Source organism: Haemaphysalis longicornis, unplaced genomic scaffold (assembly GCF_048455015.1).
Source record: "Haemaphysalis longicornis isolate Haplotype H1 unplaced genomic scaffold, Haemaphysalis longicornis Haplotype H1 scaffold_2, whole genome shotgun sequence".
NCBI classification, from domain to species: domain Eukaryota; kingdom Metazoa; phylum Arthropoda; class Arachnida; order Ixodida; family Ixodidae; genus Haemaphysalis; species Haemaphysalis longicornis.
In genome coordinates, this window is record NW_027526295.1 from 168314127 (window position 1) to 168331378 (window position 17252).

Here is a 17252-nt window from a genome sequence, read left to right on the forward strand (position 1 = left end):
GATGTGCGTTCACGAGGAGCAGGAGGAATACGCGTTTACTGAGCGAAAGTACGGTAGTGAGGGGTGGTATTCAGCGTCTTAACATTGTTTTTGTTTTTCGGGTACTGCTGCGCGGAGTGCCAGTTTATTTTGTATTTTCGGTGCTAAAAGTTCGTGTTTTGGTACCATTTGAACGCAACGTCAGTAAAGCTGACGCAAAGTAGAAATTTATTATTTATAGGATTCTGCAGTGTTTAGGTTTTCAGCTCCAAAATGTTTTACGAAGATCTCAGTTGAATCCTACAATCTTAACGCCACAAGGACATTTGTAGCTTCTTAAATCTTTGGGAATATTTGCTGTTATCCATGAGAGGTAGCAGTTTTTAAATGAAAAATGTGAAACGAACCCATTTTTAAAAACACATCTAATGTTAGAAGACAGTAAAAACACGGCTAGCCGCAAACACAGAATAAACGCCGGCGCACATTCTAACGTGTCAGTCTGTCACGCCACATTTTTTCTTTCAATTGCGCCACATATCTAAAGCACCCTCTTGGTATTTGCGCTGCGGTCGGAAAAACCGCAAAAATCCGGAATCAACATGCAAGTACAGGGTATTATCGACAGCACGTGTTATTTGACCACGAAAAGTTCCGCGCCTGATACGCAGAGTGCTTCAGTTTCGGCCGTCCGAGATAAGTATCGAACGAGTAACGTGGTATAACCTCCCTATTGTTCGGTGATAGTACCCTTGAACTTGCAAATGTCTCGTTATCGGGATATTTCTGGGCAGAGTGCAAATGAAACGTGGAAAACAATTACGAACGTTGCTGTCTGGTTTTCGTGCACCCATTGGTTTGCCCTATAATACTTCTGCCAGAGTTGGGCGGAAGCCTGTCTTGTCGCGAAAACACACCGAGGAAATTAAAGAATGACACCGGCCGCAGAAGTTTATACAAAGTCGTTTGTGAACAAGGCCCCCTCAAATGAAGGATTTTTGGAACTTCCGTGGTCGGTGTCACTCTACTTCTTGTTAATACTTCAGCGTATACGTGCCCTTACCAATTTTTGTCATCGGAACACTAAGCTTGCCTTACTTACTACCCACCGGGGTGGCTCAGTGGCTAAGACGCTGTTATGCTAAGCCGAAGGACGTGGGTTAGATCCCATCCATGGTGGTTGCTTTTCAGCTGGAGGCCAAAAGTAAAAATGCCGGTGTGTCTAGATTTTGGTACACGTTCAAGATCCCCAGTCAGTTGAAATTATTCTGGAGCCCTCCACTGCGGCGTGCCTTATTGCCCGGAGGCCTCCACTTATTGGCCAGGTGTAACTTCGGCGCGTTAAACCTCATAATTAATGAATAAAGTCATACTTTCCTAGTCATTCTAAGGTGTCGCGTTAACACCGGCTACCCACCAACTTTGTGTAAACGAAAGCAAGAGCATGGCATGCACGGTACGACTTTTCGAGAGAAAAAAAAAAATTAAGCTATAGGTTATTTTTTGCTATATGGAGTTTTCTTATTTTTGTTGATGAGTAGTTTGCTTGCTTTTGCATTGTTTACATAGTTATGTCGCTTAGGTTGTAAGCAGGGCATGTTGGTACGCCGGGTTTTGTTATTTCAAAAGTTTCATTAGTATGTTTTTTCCTCGCTTCAAAAACATTTTCATTTTTCATTTGCTTGATGCGGTTGTACAGCGGCCGCTACTAACAAAGGGAGACTTGGCTGAATTTCTTGTTCCGGTCATAACATTGCGGTGGCTTGCTATGGCGACCTAACTACTGGCGTGAAGCGGATAAGAGAAAGACGGGGCGTGCTCCGCTGCTCAAGTGGGCGGTTACTATACGAAATTGTTCGGTCGCCACTGAATTTCGGAGGGGAGGGGCGACGACATTTCAACGGAGAAGTGAGGAGTTGACAGCGCGGTATTGGGTTGTGCCGTTAGGTCTCGTGACTGCACGTCCTTGGAAAGTACGTACATGAGTAAGAGCCGTTGCAATAGCAGACGAGGGTTGGGGTAAGGATTGCCATGATGGTCCTGCCATGACAGGAAAATACCGTGTTGGTACACTTCTGAGGACAGTATATGAGGTGGACGTCACGAAAATCGCTTGCGGTGTCACGCCACGAAGGCAATATGCACCTGCCACATGGCAGCCGTTTGCGTTGACGCCGAGCGTTGCGTTCGTGTGACCGTAACGCGACGTTCAGCTCTTTTTCACAGCTCTAAATAGAGTGCCCGCGCTTTGTGTTTTTGGGTTGTCATCAGTAATTGTGAATTGCTAGTTGTAAAGTGTCCGGATACTTATGTAACAACAGTGCGAACAAAGCCACATTTATCGAGGGCTAAGTGGCTCCCAAAGTTCACGAAGACATTTGCAGGGCGAAGCGCAATAACTAGATTTCCTCCGGCACCTGTTGTTCTGGGCGGTTTTAAAGAGAAGCTTCCTTTGGCACCTCTCCGGGGATTTGCGTCCAACGACCTTTCTTGTCCACTAGATCAAAATGTCAACGAGAAAACCTGTGCCTACACGTGAACAAGAGCCAAGAGGAGGAGGGGAAGAGCTCTGTTTGCGCATATATACAGCTGAGCATTTTCTCCTGTGTTTAGGGGTTTTCCCATCGCTCAGTACGGACACGTGACCACCAGGAATACGGCCTACTTAGATGATAAAACTCGTTCAGAGGGCCAGTTTTGTAGTGTGTCCGTGTCCAAGAAAAACTAAATAGATGTCTAGCTTTCAGCAAAGAAAGAAACAAAGAAGGAAAGAAAGGAAGGAAGAGAAAAAGGAAGAAAAAATAAATACGAAAAAAGAAATAAAAATGATAAAAGCAAGAAAAAAATAAGAAAAGAAGCGAAGAAAGAAAAAAAATTACCTTTTTACTTTCCTTTGTAGTCCTACGGCTGCATTTCAGGCGGATGTAAAAATTTTCCTTCGAAAAACGAGCTCCATAAGATCCATATGGACTGGGGAAACGATTAGTTCGCTGTTTAAGGCATCAGGTCTCTATTGGTGCAAACGATAACTTCGACATTATGCACGTCGTCCGTCCTGGAAGAATTTATTTTAAAGGGATCATATGCCCCCTGAATCAATACTACAGGAGCGAGTGTCAATGAAGTTGTATAATGTAAAGGATGGGCTTGTTGCGTTCCTTCTACGATGCCTGTAACCCCATAAGATGGCCTCTGTAGGATCCCGCGTTCGTTTCGTGTTCTGAAGGAACCAGAGGTGTGGCGCTTTTCCTGTTCTCTTTCCCCTTTGCGTTTATCCGCTGGTATTGGTTTGCGCAATTATTTACAAACTGGCCCAGTTCTCGGCACTTCCGCATTTTTGGGGGCGTTTTAATGTAATTAGAATACAGGTAGTGCACTACAGTGCCATTTAATGAAAAAAGATTCGTGTTCGTTTCGCGGCTATTGCGTGAGGGATTTTAAATTTTTTGAGTTAGTCTGCCAGGCTCTGCACGTTCATTGGGGGTGTTGACGTCAAGGTGGAGTTGATAAGGATAGTGTTCTCCCATTCACTTCTACCTTTCAGGTTCTGACTGCAGGTGGTTATAGTGTCGTTTGAGAAGGTTCGCTTGCATCCAATCCGGTAAGTATTAAAAAAAAAGTGATCTCTTCAGAGTCGGGTAACAGCTTCTGTACCTTGGTGGTTAGTTCATGTACTTTGGTGCATCATTAACAGCTTCAGTTGTGCAACAAAAGCATTTAATATACGCGTTCTTATATCAGACGGGGGAGCTTACTGTCAGTGCGAAATTGCTTTTAAGACAAATTTATTTTTCCTTAGAACTTCGCAACAGTTAGACTCAAAGCTTCCGTTTGTTGCGATGACGCCACACAGGAATAGTTATCTGTTCAAGTACAATAGAGGTTCGACTGTCTGAAACAAAAATGGCTGATGCACTGAGGCATCCTGATTAGATAGCAAAATTTCGCATGGCAACAGCTAGGTATGTTCGAACGCCGTACTCAGAATAGCTTCAGGGCAAGTTGCTGGGTATCAGACAAAATATTCGCGAAGTAGAGAAGTCCTAAAAACATTTGACTAAGCTACAAATTTATTATTGACAGAAAAGTAAAGAACACATAGGGTATGCGTCTGTTGTTCGGCGCAATTACCCATGCGCACAAAAAAATGTACTCGTAGTACCGCAAATTTTTTTCTGCAGAAAATTTTGTCAGTGTGCCGACACACCGTATTGTCAGCTGCGCACCTTGTCAGCCCACATCATATCCCGCGTGAGCTGATCGCTGTTCATTGGAGTAATGATGAACTCACAAACAACTGTTTTGCAGCCGAACATGTTAAAACAGAAAGCCATACATATTTGTGTGTTTTGTTTTGTCTCACTCCCCTCCGTGCGAGCGTCTATCCGGATCCATACTTTCTTGCGGTTGTAGGATAAACCATTCACGTAACGGAATACCGCCACCGCTTGGCGTTTCGTCGTTTGGAAGGCAGAAGAGAACGAATGAATGATTGTGATCTAATTGACGATGCTACTTGAACAATAAGACGGCTACGGTTGCTTGGACAAAATACAGGGTAGACACTCCTTCAAGAACTCTTTAAAAGGCATCTTGTGTTGCATAAAATACATTCCCACTACCTTACCAAAAAAAAAAAAAGAGTGGGTATTCACATGATCGCAGGAACTGAGTTCGAAGAACCAGAAAGAAAGGTATCACGTATCACGCAAAAAATCATAAATGAGATTTAGTTGGCTTGCTTCTATGCCTTAAGAAGAATGATTGGGTGGACGAGTGTAAAGTGATGGCGCGCTTTTGAGTGCGGCGAATTTCACTTGGCGTTTAATTATTGTTTATTTTATTTTTTTGGAGATTAAGGAGTTTTGTCTTGCCAACTCGCGTGCAATAGATATATAGGAATATGTCAGGTATAAATACCGCACTTCTGCTCGCGACAAGCATTTAGATAACCGATTTTAGCATTGCCACTCATCGAGGCTGGCGCAAATTCAAACTTAACGCTACGAAAAATTACCTTTGGTGTTTAGTTACACGAAAATCTTTCCATTTGATGCAATGTGGTGTTACCCCGTTCATCTTCATGGTGAAGGAGCAACCAAGGTGTACCTCAATAAAAGTGTACTAATTTTTGTAAGTGCCTCGCGGTTCTTGGGATCTGGTAATCATTCGCGCGCTCTCTGAATTGGGAAGCCGTTATTTTGTGAGATATTCTGCTTTTACCGCTTGGTAAAGTAGCAAGAAAAAGCAACCGTTTTTCGTGCTCTTAATTGCTCTTTACGTACTTTTTGTCGATGGATTTGACTACTAAAACTCGCAAATGTTAAACCGGTTTCAAAGTGCCCATTGACGACTAGTTTGCAATGGCCACGAGTCAGCTTCGTTAATGGGCAGTTGCCTTCGCTTTCCGTCATGCGGGGTTTAGTAACCTCAGGTGTGTGTTTCGTTCCTAAGCCTGAAGTCACGATACGAAAATGTCAAGGGCTGTTCCATAGAAGAAACAATTCTTCGGGCAATCGGCTCTTGGACGTACAAAACAATAGAACTGCATATCGGAAATCAAACACACAACTTAACATACTGGTACGTCCGTGAATAACATCCCATGACGCTGCTTCACGATACGTTATCCTGTTTTTCAAAAGGAACAATCGCCTATGGTGGTTTTCTCCTGATGGACAACGGAAGAGGCAACGACTAATCACACGAGCTGGCAAGTGTTGCGTCTATTTGCGTAGGCATTGAAAGGTTGCTACGCATGTGTAAAGAATCGGAAAAAAACAGTGTGGGTCATGCCGGTTTGTTTTTACCACTATCTTTTCGTATATAGAATAAAAAAGAAAAGAAAGGGAACAAACACTTGGTTTTACTTTATATGCACCCCTGGGTTTAGGGGAACGCTAGTGGTATCCTGTTATTCAAGTGTGAACAAGCCCTCTGAGGTCTTAACTGGTAAGTTCACATCATCTCGTTTTCCAATGGGATGGCACCTTATTATTAAGCGGCAGTGAAGCTGATGTTTGCCATGTTAGCAGAACAGTATTAACTTCTGTTAATGGTGTTGCTATTCAAGCCACTGATTACATGGTAGCTTAGTGTTCCTTCCCCCCAAAAAGTGTGAGAGGATAATAGTGCTTTCTATCAATTCAGAGTATAAAAGGTTGTCTTCTCTACGACTTTGTTCCTGTGTATTAGACGGATAGAAAATTATACAACTTTGTATCAATGTCTTAGCACTACCTTTAAACTGGAGTTGTTTCCGCTTTCTCCAATTCTCTAGTACGGAGGACTCATTGGCGCGAACTGTCATTTAATTGTTTTTGCGCACGTGTTCCTGGAGTGACTGCGAGAGGAAAAGAATAATTTCAGCACTATGCCAGATTACCGCATATATAACTTCAGTAAAAACAAAATAAATAGTAGGAGTATATTTTACATAGCCCATATAGATATTCCTAGATGCGCAATAATACGTTACCGGGCAGGAAATCTTGCCTTATTCTTTGTATGGAACAACCTCATGGCGTTTTGTCGTTTACATATGACGTTAGCGTCATATGCATTCGTTGACATCATGCTACAGAAATGCGTCGTATAGAAGAATAGAAAATCTCGATGAGTGAAAAAAAAAACTATTTTTAGAAAAACAGTGTTGCTGGGTTCTTTTTCAACGTTTATATTCTTACATTTACAATAAAAATTACGCGTGAACTGAGCGGATGTTTAATAAAAATTAATCCTTTCAAAACACCCGCCGAAATTACTCAGTGATTAAGGTTTAGTGGTGCTGCTTCCAAGCGCGCCACGCAATTGTGGCCGTGGTGGCTGCTATTCACAATGAGGCAGAAAGGGGAAACGCATGGGTTGAGATATGAGTTGTAAAGATTCCCATGTGGTCAAAATATTCCAGAAACGTCCCCTACGGTGCGCCTCATAACCCACGTGTAGCTTCGGCATGTAGAATACCCATCACTCGGAAATTTTTAACTGCTCTCAATATGTTTTTTTATTATTGCTGCGAACGCTTCTTTGATAGAACCGGCATAGAAAATGGATGTTTGTGAAAAAAAATACGTGGATTTAAAGCTTAGCTGTTTTTTGAAAGCTTTAGAGAGGGAGCCACTTTAACACACGTTTCGTTGTAAAGAAAACTGTCGTTCAACTTCGAAGCATCAATTTCTTTTGTTCATCGCAGAAGTCAGGGTTCATAAAAAAGAAGAATCCTGTGTGCGGAAGGGCTGGAAAAACCTACAAGTCAGTATAAATGATATAATAAGGGATTCCTGTCCTTTACCCTGTTTTTTTTTGTCCGCAGAAATAAAACTTATACTATTAGATAATTAACTATCCATTCCGCGAACACGGGACATCCTGGCCATGGTTGAGCAATAGCTTACATGCGCTGCCTGCTGCTTCTATTCACGAGGTCCGAGGTTGGGTTACCCGCCGTGGCAGCTTTTTCCTGATGCAGCCAAAATAAAATGCTTCCGTTCAGGGGCTTTTATTGTAGCTTCAGATTATATAGGTGTTCTAATTACTCAAAACTCATGTAAAATGGGTCATTTTATATTCATGTGTATATCAATTAATCCTATTTACCAAAGGCAGCGGAACACTTCGCAGTTAAATTGTACAATATAAGCGAAGTATTATTTCATGTGCCACTGTTTATAGCCGGACATGGCTGAGCTCTTTTAACGCGCAAGATTAGAAACAATGGGAAACGCTATGGACACCTACGGAAATGGAAAAAGGACTCTGTTACGGGTGCAAATTGGCAAGCTGCGGATGTACTGACCCTAGGTAACCTTGAGCATTGCGCATGGAATAATGCCCGGTGGATTTCCTCCTAGACATAACTGTGCACAATACCACATTAGCTTTACGCGCTGCGTAGTGCCTTGAGATCTACAACATACGCGGAACTCCGGGCGCGTCGATGCTTTTGTGTTTCGAATCGAACCCATGACCTTGGTCTGCGCTGAGCAGCGCGACGCCTTTGGCCCAAAGCATGAGCCTGGCTATTTGATCATGGTGCCAGAGTAGTGTAAAGGAGACACGCGTCATGCTAGCTGGTTTATGCACGACGTCGGTTCAAACATGGAAAGCGGCTGTTGTGAGATCCCGCTGTCACATAGAGTCCCCAAAACTGTCATAACTACAACTGGTGACGGACAGTGAACCAATATGGCGAAGAAGTTCTTGGTGGTGGTATCACGATGCTTAGGAGTACCTTTAGGCGTCTTCTGGTTCATGTCAGTTTGACATTCTAAGTTCTTCAAAATGAAGCCTCTACTACTTAAATTTCTTTGACCACTGACACAAAAGCCCACTGGTCATACGCCACCGCCAATTTTAGAGCGGGGCATGTAGGTACTGTATTGTGATTTTTGTAGTGCTAAAATATGTTGTTTTAAAGCATTTTACCGAGTGTCTTCCTTGCTTGCGTGCGAATGTCTCCTGAAATGCCCATATAAGTGAAATAGTATAAAGCTCGCACTGGGACATTTCATCTTTGCAGAAACCATGAGAAACGTTATCGCATTTATGTGCATCGCAGGCTTCATTGCCGTAACAGGTGAGTCAATTGAATGCACATAACGAACCGAAGTTTATGCTGATTAAGTTCACGTCATTTTCAACAGCATAAAGAAAAACGACAGTAATTGCGAGGTAAAAGAACAGCTTCATTTCGATTGCACCTCCAACCAGCGAAATGTACGGAAAGATAAAGGGGTATTTCGAAGATTTTTTGGCCACTTCAATAAGCCGGCTGTGTGTGGCTGCTTCAATAAACTTCATTTGTAAGAAGAGGCGGCATTTAATGCTGTTAATAAAGCCATACTTCGAGGAAGGACTGATTGTTGCACTGTCCTCTTGGTTGTCCACATGCTGCACCCAGCGCATTGAGATTCAGGCTAGATAGTGGAATAACGAGGTACATGAAAATAAAGGCCCGCATATACAAATTCAGAGTTCCAGCCAAGAACTCTTGCAGCCAGTCACATACTCCATCGACGAGGACGTCGTCGAAAAAAATACCTATAGAATTCGGTTGAAGGCTCACTGTAAATAAAAAAGGCACTATTAACAAATATAGCAGTTTATTGCGGGCACTTAGCTCAGGTCCCCACATGGTGGTCCGGGTATGTACTGACAAGCGCAGAAATAGCCGATGTACTTAACCTTCCGAACGAGATATCTCAAAGAAGGCTGAAAAGGAGGAGTGAAGAAAACCCATACGGGCACGTTGTGACAAAATTCCTGAGCAGCAGCGTGGCGATGTCTAAAGAAAAGTTGGGATGGAAGGGGTATGGACAAAAAACCGAGACTAACACACCAAAATATTGAACGTTCTTGAATGAACATTAGGCTACAGTGAATATGAATCAATTAGGCAGGGTAAAATCGAACTTGTGAGGAAGGCCTTCAGAGGAAATAAAATGCGAATTAAGCAATCTCTATTGGTCATTGCAGCTGTCCCGTTTATTAAAGTGCCTTGGGAGCATTCCGCGTGTGAAGATATTAGAACCTAAGCACATGAAGTCATTTGGATTTGATCATATTTGAATTGGGCAGGAAGCTCAGACTTGTCGTCAAAAACTGCGATGCTTTTGATATTGGAAGCCGGATGAATAGCCTTTATGCCTACCGAGCATAGGCGAAATTTTAGCTAAGAAGAATAGCTCAAGACTGCGACACATGTCCATCAGGTTGTCTTGTTTAACGTTACACTTGAGTCAAACTGCTACTGTTTTCTCTACCAAAGCAATGGGTAGATAATTTATATGAATTTATCCGCGATTTGTTTAGTTTTGCAAGCAGCAAAGTTCTACATCTTGGCAAAAAAGTCCATCATTGTTTTGTGCCCAAAATTCAACAAGTTGCTGTTTTCGTTGCTATCTCGCAGCTTCAATCAGGGAGGAAATTTTTGAAGACAACGCTGTTGACGAAGTTCGCAATGAAAACGAAGCCGAAGTCCCGAGGCTAGAAGATCCTCTAGAGTCAGGTGACGAGGAAGACGTTGACGAAGAGGTAGGTTATTATATATATGACAAAACGAGATCAATTTGGGCTTGTTTCCGTGCATGCGATGTTGAATAAGCTTAGGCAGCTTCGTGTAGGTCACAGCGCCGACTACGGTCGCTCGGGGCGAAAGTGCTACGGAATGTCGTTATGGGGCCTTTTTATGCGTGTCTCGCCCATATTTCAGAATGCCGGCAGTTTAAGCCGAGCTGAACAAAAAAACATTTCGATAACAGCGTTTATTGTCAGATGCTGTGACCTTAAGCAGCTACAGCCATAGCCTAAAGAAAACCACTGCATCATTGAACGAATCCGCAAATTCGAAATAAGTGACGAAAAGCGTGCTGGTCTACCACGCACCCCAAACAACAATTTACGAGTTTGCTGTACCGTCTAGATGTGTAATATTTGGCTCGCATGTTCCTGGTCGTGTAATCTAAAGGCAGCGCAGCTTTGTTCGCAGTGTTCAGAATATTTCAGGAAACGTTTAAAGGCGGTGATTTCGGACACGCGACTACAGCTTTCTTTCATATCGCCATAGGGAAAACCGTTCCGCCACCGTTTTGCTATAATAATGAATTAATAGCCCAACCAGAATATTTACGCTACGGACAGCATAAAGACGATATCGTCTTTTATCCGTCTTTCCGTAGGTGGTTGCGGATGGAGCCGCGACTGTTGTTCAAATGTGTTTATTTCAAGACAAGTACTTAATGTTTGGTCGCTCAAAGTCGCTCATAAGCAGAAAAAACGTGAAATAAATTCGAGGAATGCTGATTTACGAAGTACTGTTTGCTTGATGGGGAGGTCAACTTCGATTTCTCACCGGATGTTACCTAGCGCTGGCGTAGGTCAGTCACACATAAGAAGCAACTGCACAAGTACATTATCTGCGCTCCATTTATTTTGAAAGACATGATCTCGCGAGACGAGTATGTTGTATGCAGTTCAAGCAATATATGCTCCGTGTGCATTGATTTAACGTAAGGTGGATATAACGTGATTTTATCTACTTTTCACATCCAGGCTGCCGAGTACTTCTTCGATAAGTTGTTCAACCGAGGGAAGGATGCAGCTGGAAAGGGAGGCAACCGCACAGCCTCAGGAAGGGGCTCTGGCTTCTACAAGAGGTTCTTCCAGAAGTACAATGGCACCCGCGGCGGTGCCGGGGGACGCCGAGGCGGCAGGCGAGGAGGTAAAGCTTGCAAGCTTGCAAGAGGTTACACTTGGTTTTTATTTAACGATGGAAGACTTCTGGGTGTACCTAGGAAGAATTTATGACTCATCTGTGCGTTTGCGTTTGCCTGGCGCCCTGCGAGCACAGGGAATCTCATAACAGCCTAAACGGTGGCAAAACCTAGGAGAAGGACACTAATATTTTACACATTCTAGCATTATTTTTCCTCGCCAGAGACTCAGGTTACCACATAGAAGGTCGTAGACCACCAATTTATATGGCTTTATTAAAACACGAAGCACATGAAAAAAACACGCACACAAAATCGCACACATATGTCTACGTTTCTACTTATGCACGTGTCTATGTATTTTGTTGTATATATATATATATATATATATATATATATATATATATATATATATATATATATATATATATATATATATATATATATATATATATATATATATGTATATATATATAAGACAGAAAAGAAATGAGGGTTGGCAGTCAAGACAACCTGGGAAAGCAAAGGGGAGGTTATGGTAGGCCATTGAAACAGATAAAGAATTTGGGAAGAAAGAAAGTGGAGAAAGTGGCGGGCATTTTTTCTCCACTTTCTGTCTTCCCAAATTCTTTATCTGTTTCAATGGCCTACCATAACCTCCTCTTTGCTTTCCCAGGTTGTCTTGACTGCCAACCCTTAGTTCTGTCTTATTTCAACGAGCCCCTCCTTTCCTATTCTGATTCGCTATATATATATATATATATATATATATATATATATATATATATATATATATATATATATATATATATATATATATATATATATATATATATATATATATATATATACATATATATATATATATATATATATACATATATATATATATATATATATATATATATATATATATATATATATATATATATATATATATATATATATATATATATATATATATATATATATATATATATATATATATATATATATGTAGCGAATCGGAAATGGGAAATGAGGGGCTCTGTGAAATAAGACAAAATAAGATTTGGCAGTCAAGAAAACCTCGGAAAGCAAAGGGGGGAATGCGTTAGGTCATAGAAACAGATGAATAATTTTTTTAGTCAGAAAGAAATTGGTGAAAAAATGCCCGCCGGGTGGAATCCGAAACCACGACCTCCAGAATACCGGTCTGGTGCGATAACCACTACGCTACCGGCGGGGCTATTTCCCCACCAACTATTTCCCCCCCAAATAGCCCCGCCGGTAGCGTAGTGGTTATCGCGCCAGACCGGTATTCTGTAGGTCGTGTGTTCGGATCCCACCCGGCGGGCATTTTTTCACCAATTTCTTTCTGACTCAAAAAATTCATCTGTTTCTATGACCTAACGCATTCCCTCCTTTGCTTTCCGAGGTTTTCTTGACTGCCAGACCTTATTTTGTTTTTTATATATATATATATATATATATATATATATATATATATATAGGGAGCAGTTGAACTTTTCAAGATGGTAGAGAACACAAGAAAAGAAAACCTTCAACAAGGTAAAAGCACGATTATTGCCAACGTTTCAGCAAAGAGACTTGCTTTCGTCAGGGGCCCTGACGAAAGCAAGTCTCTTTGCTGAAACGTTGGCAACAATCGTGCCTTTACCTTGTTGAAAGTTTTCTTTTCTTATATATATATATATATATACAGAAAGATAGGTCGGCAGTCTACAACGCCAAAGGAGGCATAGGGGTGTGGTTAGGCTCTTTTTTCTACTACGGTAATGAAGAGAACATTTTCGTTAATATACGGAAGAAAGAAAGAAAGAAAAACACGCGCCCAGAGTGGGGACCGAACCCACGCCTTTCGATTAGATCTGGAATGCCTTACCAAGTCGGCTATCTGGGCGACTGTGTTCTCCTTCACTTTCTGGGCTATTTATATTTACTAGGAATGTATCTGACGCTTCAGGGTGGTAGCCAGCGCCGCTCTGACTACAAGGGGAGAAGGGGACCTTCTTTTCAACCCCCGGGGCGTGACTCGAACGTCTACAGCCTGTCATGAGCGGGTAACTGGCGCGTGTAACACGCGCCCCACTCTGGGCGCGTGTTTTTCTTTCTTTCTTTCTTCCGTATATTAAAGAAAATGTTAACTTCATTAACCGTAGTAGAAAAAAGAGCCTAACCACACCCCTATGCCTCCTTTGGCGTTGTAGACTGCCGACCTATCTTTCTGTATTCCCTCAACGAGCCCCTCATTTCCTTACTATATATATATATATATATATATATATATATATATATATATATATATATATATATATATATATATATATATATATATATATATATATATAGATATATATATATATATATATATATATATATATATCTGGCTATAAACCCAAAGTGCACAGTAAATGACATGTCTTCTCATTGTGGTGAAGCCTTGGAAACATGATGTTCAGCCCTCAGCTCTCAGGCTGCTTCTATGCATGCAATAGGTATCTAACTTTGGACTTTTCTTTCTTTAAAGGTGGTGGCTACTTGAAGAAGTACTTGGAAGGGAATACATCTAATGGAAACGGTTCTGCTGCTGAGGGATCGGCTCGAGGAGGCGCCTTTCTGAAGAAGCTCCTGGGATAGAAAAAGGCATCCCGCTCCAGTCACGGATCCCGGGGTGGAAGCAACTTCCTGAAAAAGTACCTCGAAGAAAAAATCCGGGCTTCGGGAGCAGTCGAAGGCGAAGGGCTGTGAGGGTAGGCGAGCGAGAGTTCTTGAATGCAGTGCACCGCATGAAAAGAATTACGACTGGGACTTTCGGAGGGACTTGCGGCGAGCTTTCAATTAAACATCTGATTGAATGGGGGAAAAACTGTACGAGGGACGTTTGTTGACTTTCAGCAATAAAAATAAAAATCAGAAACGAGTTCTTGTGTGCTGCAATACGGTATTCACAAACTGTGATAATGCATCGCTATTTACACCAGTATTATGAGTTTATAGTATGAAGTATTCTGGAAACAAGAGGGAGAGACAGACAGACACACACAGAGAGAAGTCTTTATTAAGAGGACGCGCTCTAGCCCTATTGGGGGGAGTGGGTTGCATTAGGTTAGGGGATGTAGGTAAGGTGCAGTGATGAGTTGATTGGGATGCTGTTAGCCTCGCAGTGGGTCATATGTTAGGAGAACGCGTCTCGTGGTGATAACGTTAGAGCTCATGTGCTTCGCTCCAAACTGCCCGTACCAGACCACTTGAGAGCCCGATAGTGCAGTTTGAGGGAAGGTGGAAGTTTCCATGGTGTGAGAGTTGATGGGTATCTTGGGACCACTGCTGGGGGCAAAACGTTATACAACAATTAAATTTTGAGAAAAAAAACTAGATGGGGTAATGTAGATAAGCTTTTTCGGGGTAACGTTCTGTGGGACGCGTGTTGCGGTGGGAAGGGTTTCTGGTAAGTAATTGGCGTTAGCTACAATTTCTATTTTTAATTATTGTACTAAAATATACCAATAGTCACAATGGACAATAAACTTGAAGACAGGCGAAATGTAAACCGATCGTGCTATTCGGAGCTGCTTATGACGCAAATGTAGTTAACACAAAGCATTTTTACATATACAAAAAAACAAGCCTCTCACAGATACCGAAACTCGCAACAAAGAGCAAAACTTGAGAAGGTACGTATGCTCCATTGCCACAAAGGTACGAGTGATTGCATCTCACAACATCCGAGGTCACACCACCAGCAGAGCTTGTCCCCAAAGCAAGCTGTGTGCATTGAAATCACCAGTAATTACGCACGGGCCAGTTTTTATGCTTGATATATCCTCCAGCATCTGGAACCACTCCCATTTTAGGCTGAGGTTCTGTACCACAGGTTTAAACTACGCGCCTTTGAATAGCTAGCGCCATCTGGGGAATCGCCATAAATCGTGCACTCGGTCATTAATTCATATTCAAACTACTTTTGACACGGTGTTCCGCTGGGTGTCAACTTTGAGTAGTGATGAACGCGCTTGCCTGTGTCAACGAGTACCCAAGTTCAACTCACACCCCTGTCACGTATCTTAACGTGAAGTGTTACTCGGGTAGGACTGCAAAAGCACGCACTGAGGTGATGTCCACAAAAGGCTTCCACAAAAGCCGTGTCCGGAAAGCAGCTGAAGGGACTCACTAGACCGGCAGCCGGTGACAACATCCACCTGACATAAAATTACGTGATCAAACAAAAAGCCCGCGGCCGTGAAGGGAATCTTACTGAAGGACATTGGGTTACAGACAAGTGATGTAAACGCTATTATACGCTTAACTGACACGGAACACGGTGTTCGGAATACTATAAATGTAAACAGAAGTTTGCCAAGGTGAGGAATAAAACACAATGAAAAGGCGCATGCTTTGGTTCTAACCTGATGTAAGTCGACAGGTTTTTTTAAAAAGTTAGGCGCTTAGGTTTACATGAACACCCCATATACTATGAGTCTGTACGTCCCGGGGAGTCACAGAATCAGGCGGCCGTTATTGATGTTGGTGGCTTACTTAAGAAAAATTGAAGAATTAACTTTTTAGTAGCTGCAGTAAGGAGGCATGTCTCTATTCGAAAGTTAAACGCAATCGTGTATCTGCGCAGTTTCACTTCGCAAAATTTTTCTGGCGCATTAGTGATCCGAGATATAGCACTGCAGAGTTTAATTGCTGTTCGCATGATTACGCATGCTAGACATTGAAGACCGACACTAAGCTCCTCCCCTGTGTTCTGTGTTCGATAGTGGTTCCGAGTACGGCCGATTGCTATAGCGCCAGCCCAGACTGAAAAGGGAGCCAGTTATTACTTTTGCCTATGCCTTCACACCGTTTTCAAACTAAACACCGTCACCGCACGCACGCCACAAAAGGGAGGATCTTTGCGCCGGACCTTACTGTCTTGCATGTGTAATCATGCGAACGGCAATTAAACTTCAGATTTCAATATCTCGAAATATGGATGCATTCGAAAAATTCTGCTAAATGAAACTACGTAAAAACACCATTACGTTTAACTTTTGAATCCGAACATGCCTGCTTACTGCAGCCATTGAAAAGTTAATTATTCAATTTTAGATAATTAAGCCACCGACACCAATAATTACGATCTCATTCTGTTTCCCCTGGCCGCATAACCTCACTGTAGATGTTGTCTTCATGTACATCTAAGCGTCAAATTTTTAAAACACCTGTCGACTTAACTTTGATCACCCTGTAGAAGCATGGCGGTATGGCCATGGTTGGGCGCCGCCTAGAGGGCGACTGACTAGATGGTGTAAAGTGACGTCAGGCGCATATTGGAGTCTAAGGTATTGAAACGGATCGTATGATAGTGGCGATATGGTCGGCGCTATCGAGTCTTAAATAGCGTAAACACCTGTAAACAGCTAAACAGCCCACAGAACTTAAATTAGTCAAATTGAGAGTAAATGGTTCTTGGCATAACTCGTCAGAGTATACCGTACTTCTTGCACTGGGAGGATCACCTTACTCCCAGTATTTCCGGAGCTTATTCAGTGGTATTTTGGAGTAAAGTTTTACTGCCACTAAAACGGGAGTTTTCAAGGGGAGCATTGGATGTTATTTTCTCCAACTAGAAGTTTTCAGGAGGTGCCACACGGAGTACTGTTCAGTTCCATTCGGAGTATTCCTGTGGTTTTTTAGGTGTTTTATAGTAGAGCTGTAGAGGAAGGTATGACTGTATGTGGGAGTTGTTATAAGGCTCATAGCTCGTATTTTATGATCTCGTAGGAGTGTCAAAAAACCACATTGAGCGTAATTTTTTGTTTCTCTCAAAAATTTCAATAGTAAAACGAGAAAGACTATTTTTTTGTACTCAGACAATTTATTGCAAGGTTTCAAGGATTATTCAATAAATGTTTTGTTTACAAAACGCGGTATTGATGTTAGTACAGAAGGAGGTACCGAAGGAAAAACTGTCAGGGGGACCTCTTGGCTTGAAATTCTCAAGAAAAAGTTAATATAAGGGCAGAATGGAATGCACACAAAGTAAATAAAATCATTACCATGTCAGGG

The 17252-nt window shown here is 42.1% G+C and overlaps 1 protein-coding gene across 1 annotated transcript; it reads left to right on the top strand.

Annotated features, from left to right (window-relative positions):
* The first annotated feature begins 5829 nt into the window (after positions 1-5829).
* Positions 5830-14115, top strand: LOC144169457 (uncharacterized). The gene is made up of 5 exons (XM_077698635.1): positions 5830-5931; positions 8501-8557; positions 9890-10014; positions 11032-11200; positions 13723-14115. The coding sequence occupies exons 2-5, from the start codon at positions 8506-8508 to the stop codon at positions 13830-13832; spliced, it is 456 nt and encodes a 151-aa protein (XP_077554761.1). The 5' UTR covers positions 5830-5931; positions 8501-8505; the 3' UTR covers positions 13833-14115.
* The last annotated feature ends 3137 nt before the right edge of the window (positions 14116-17252 follow it).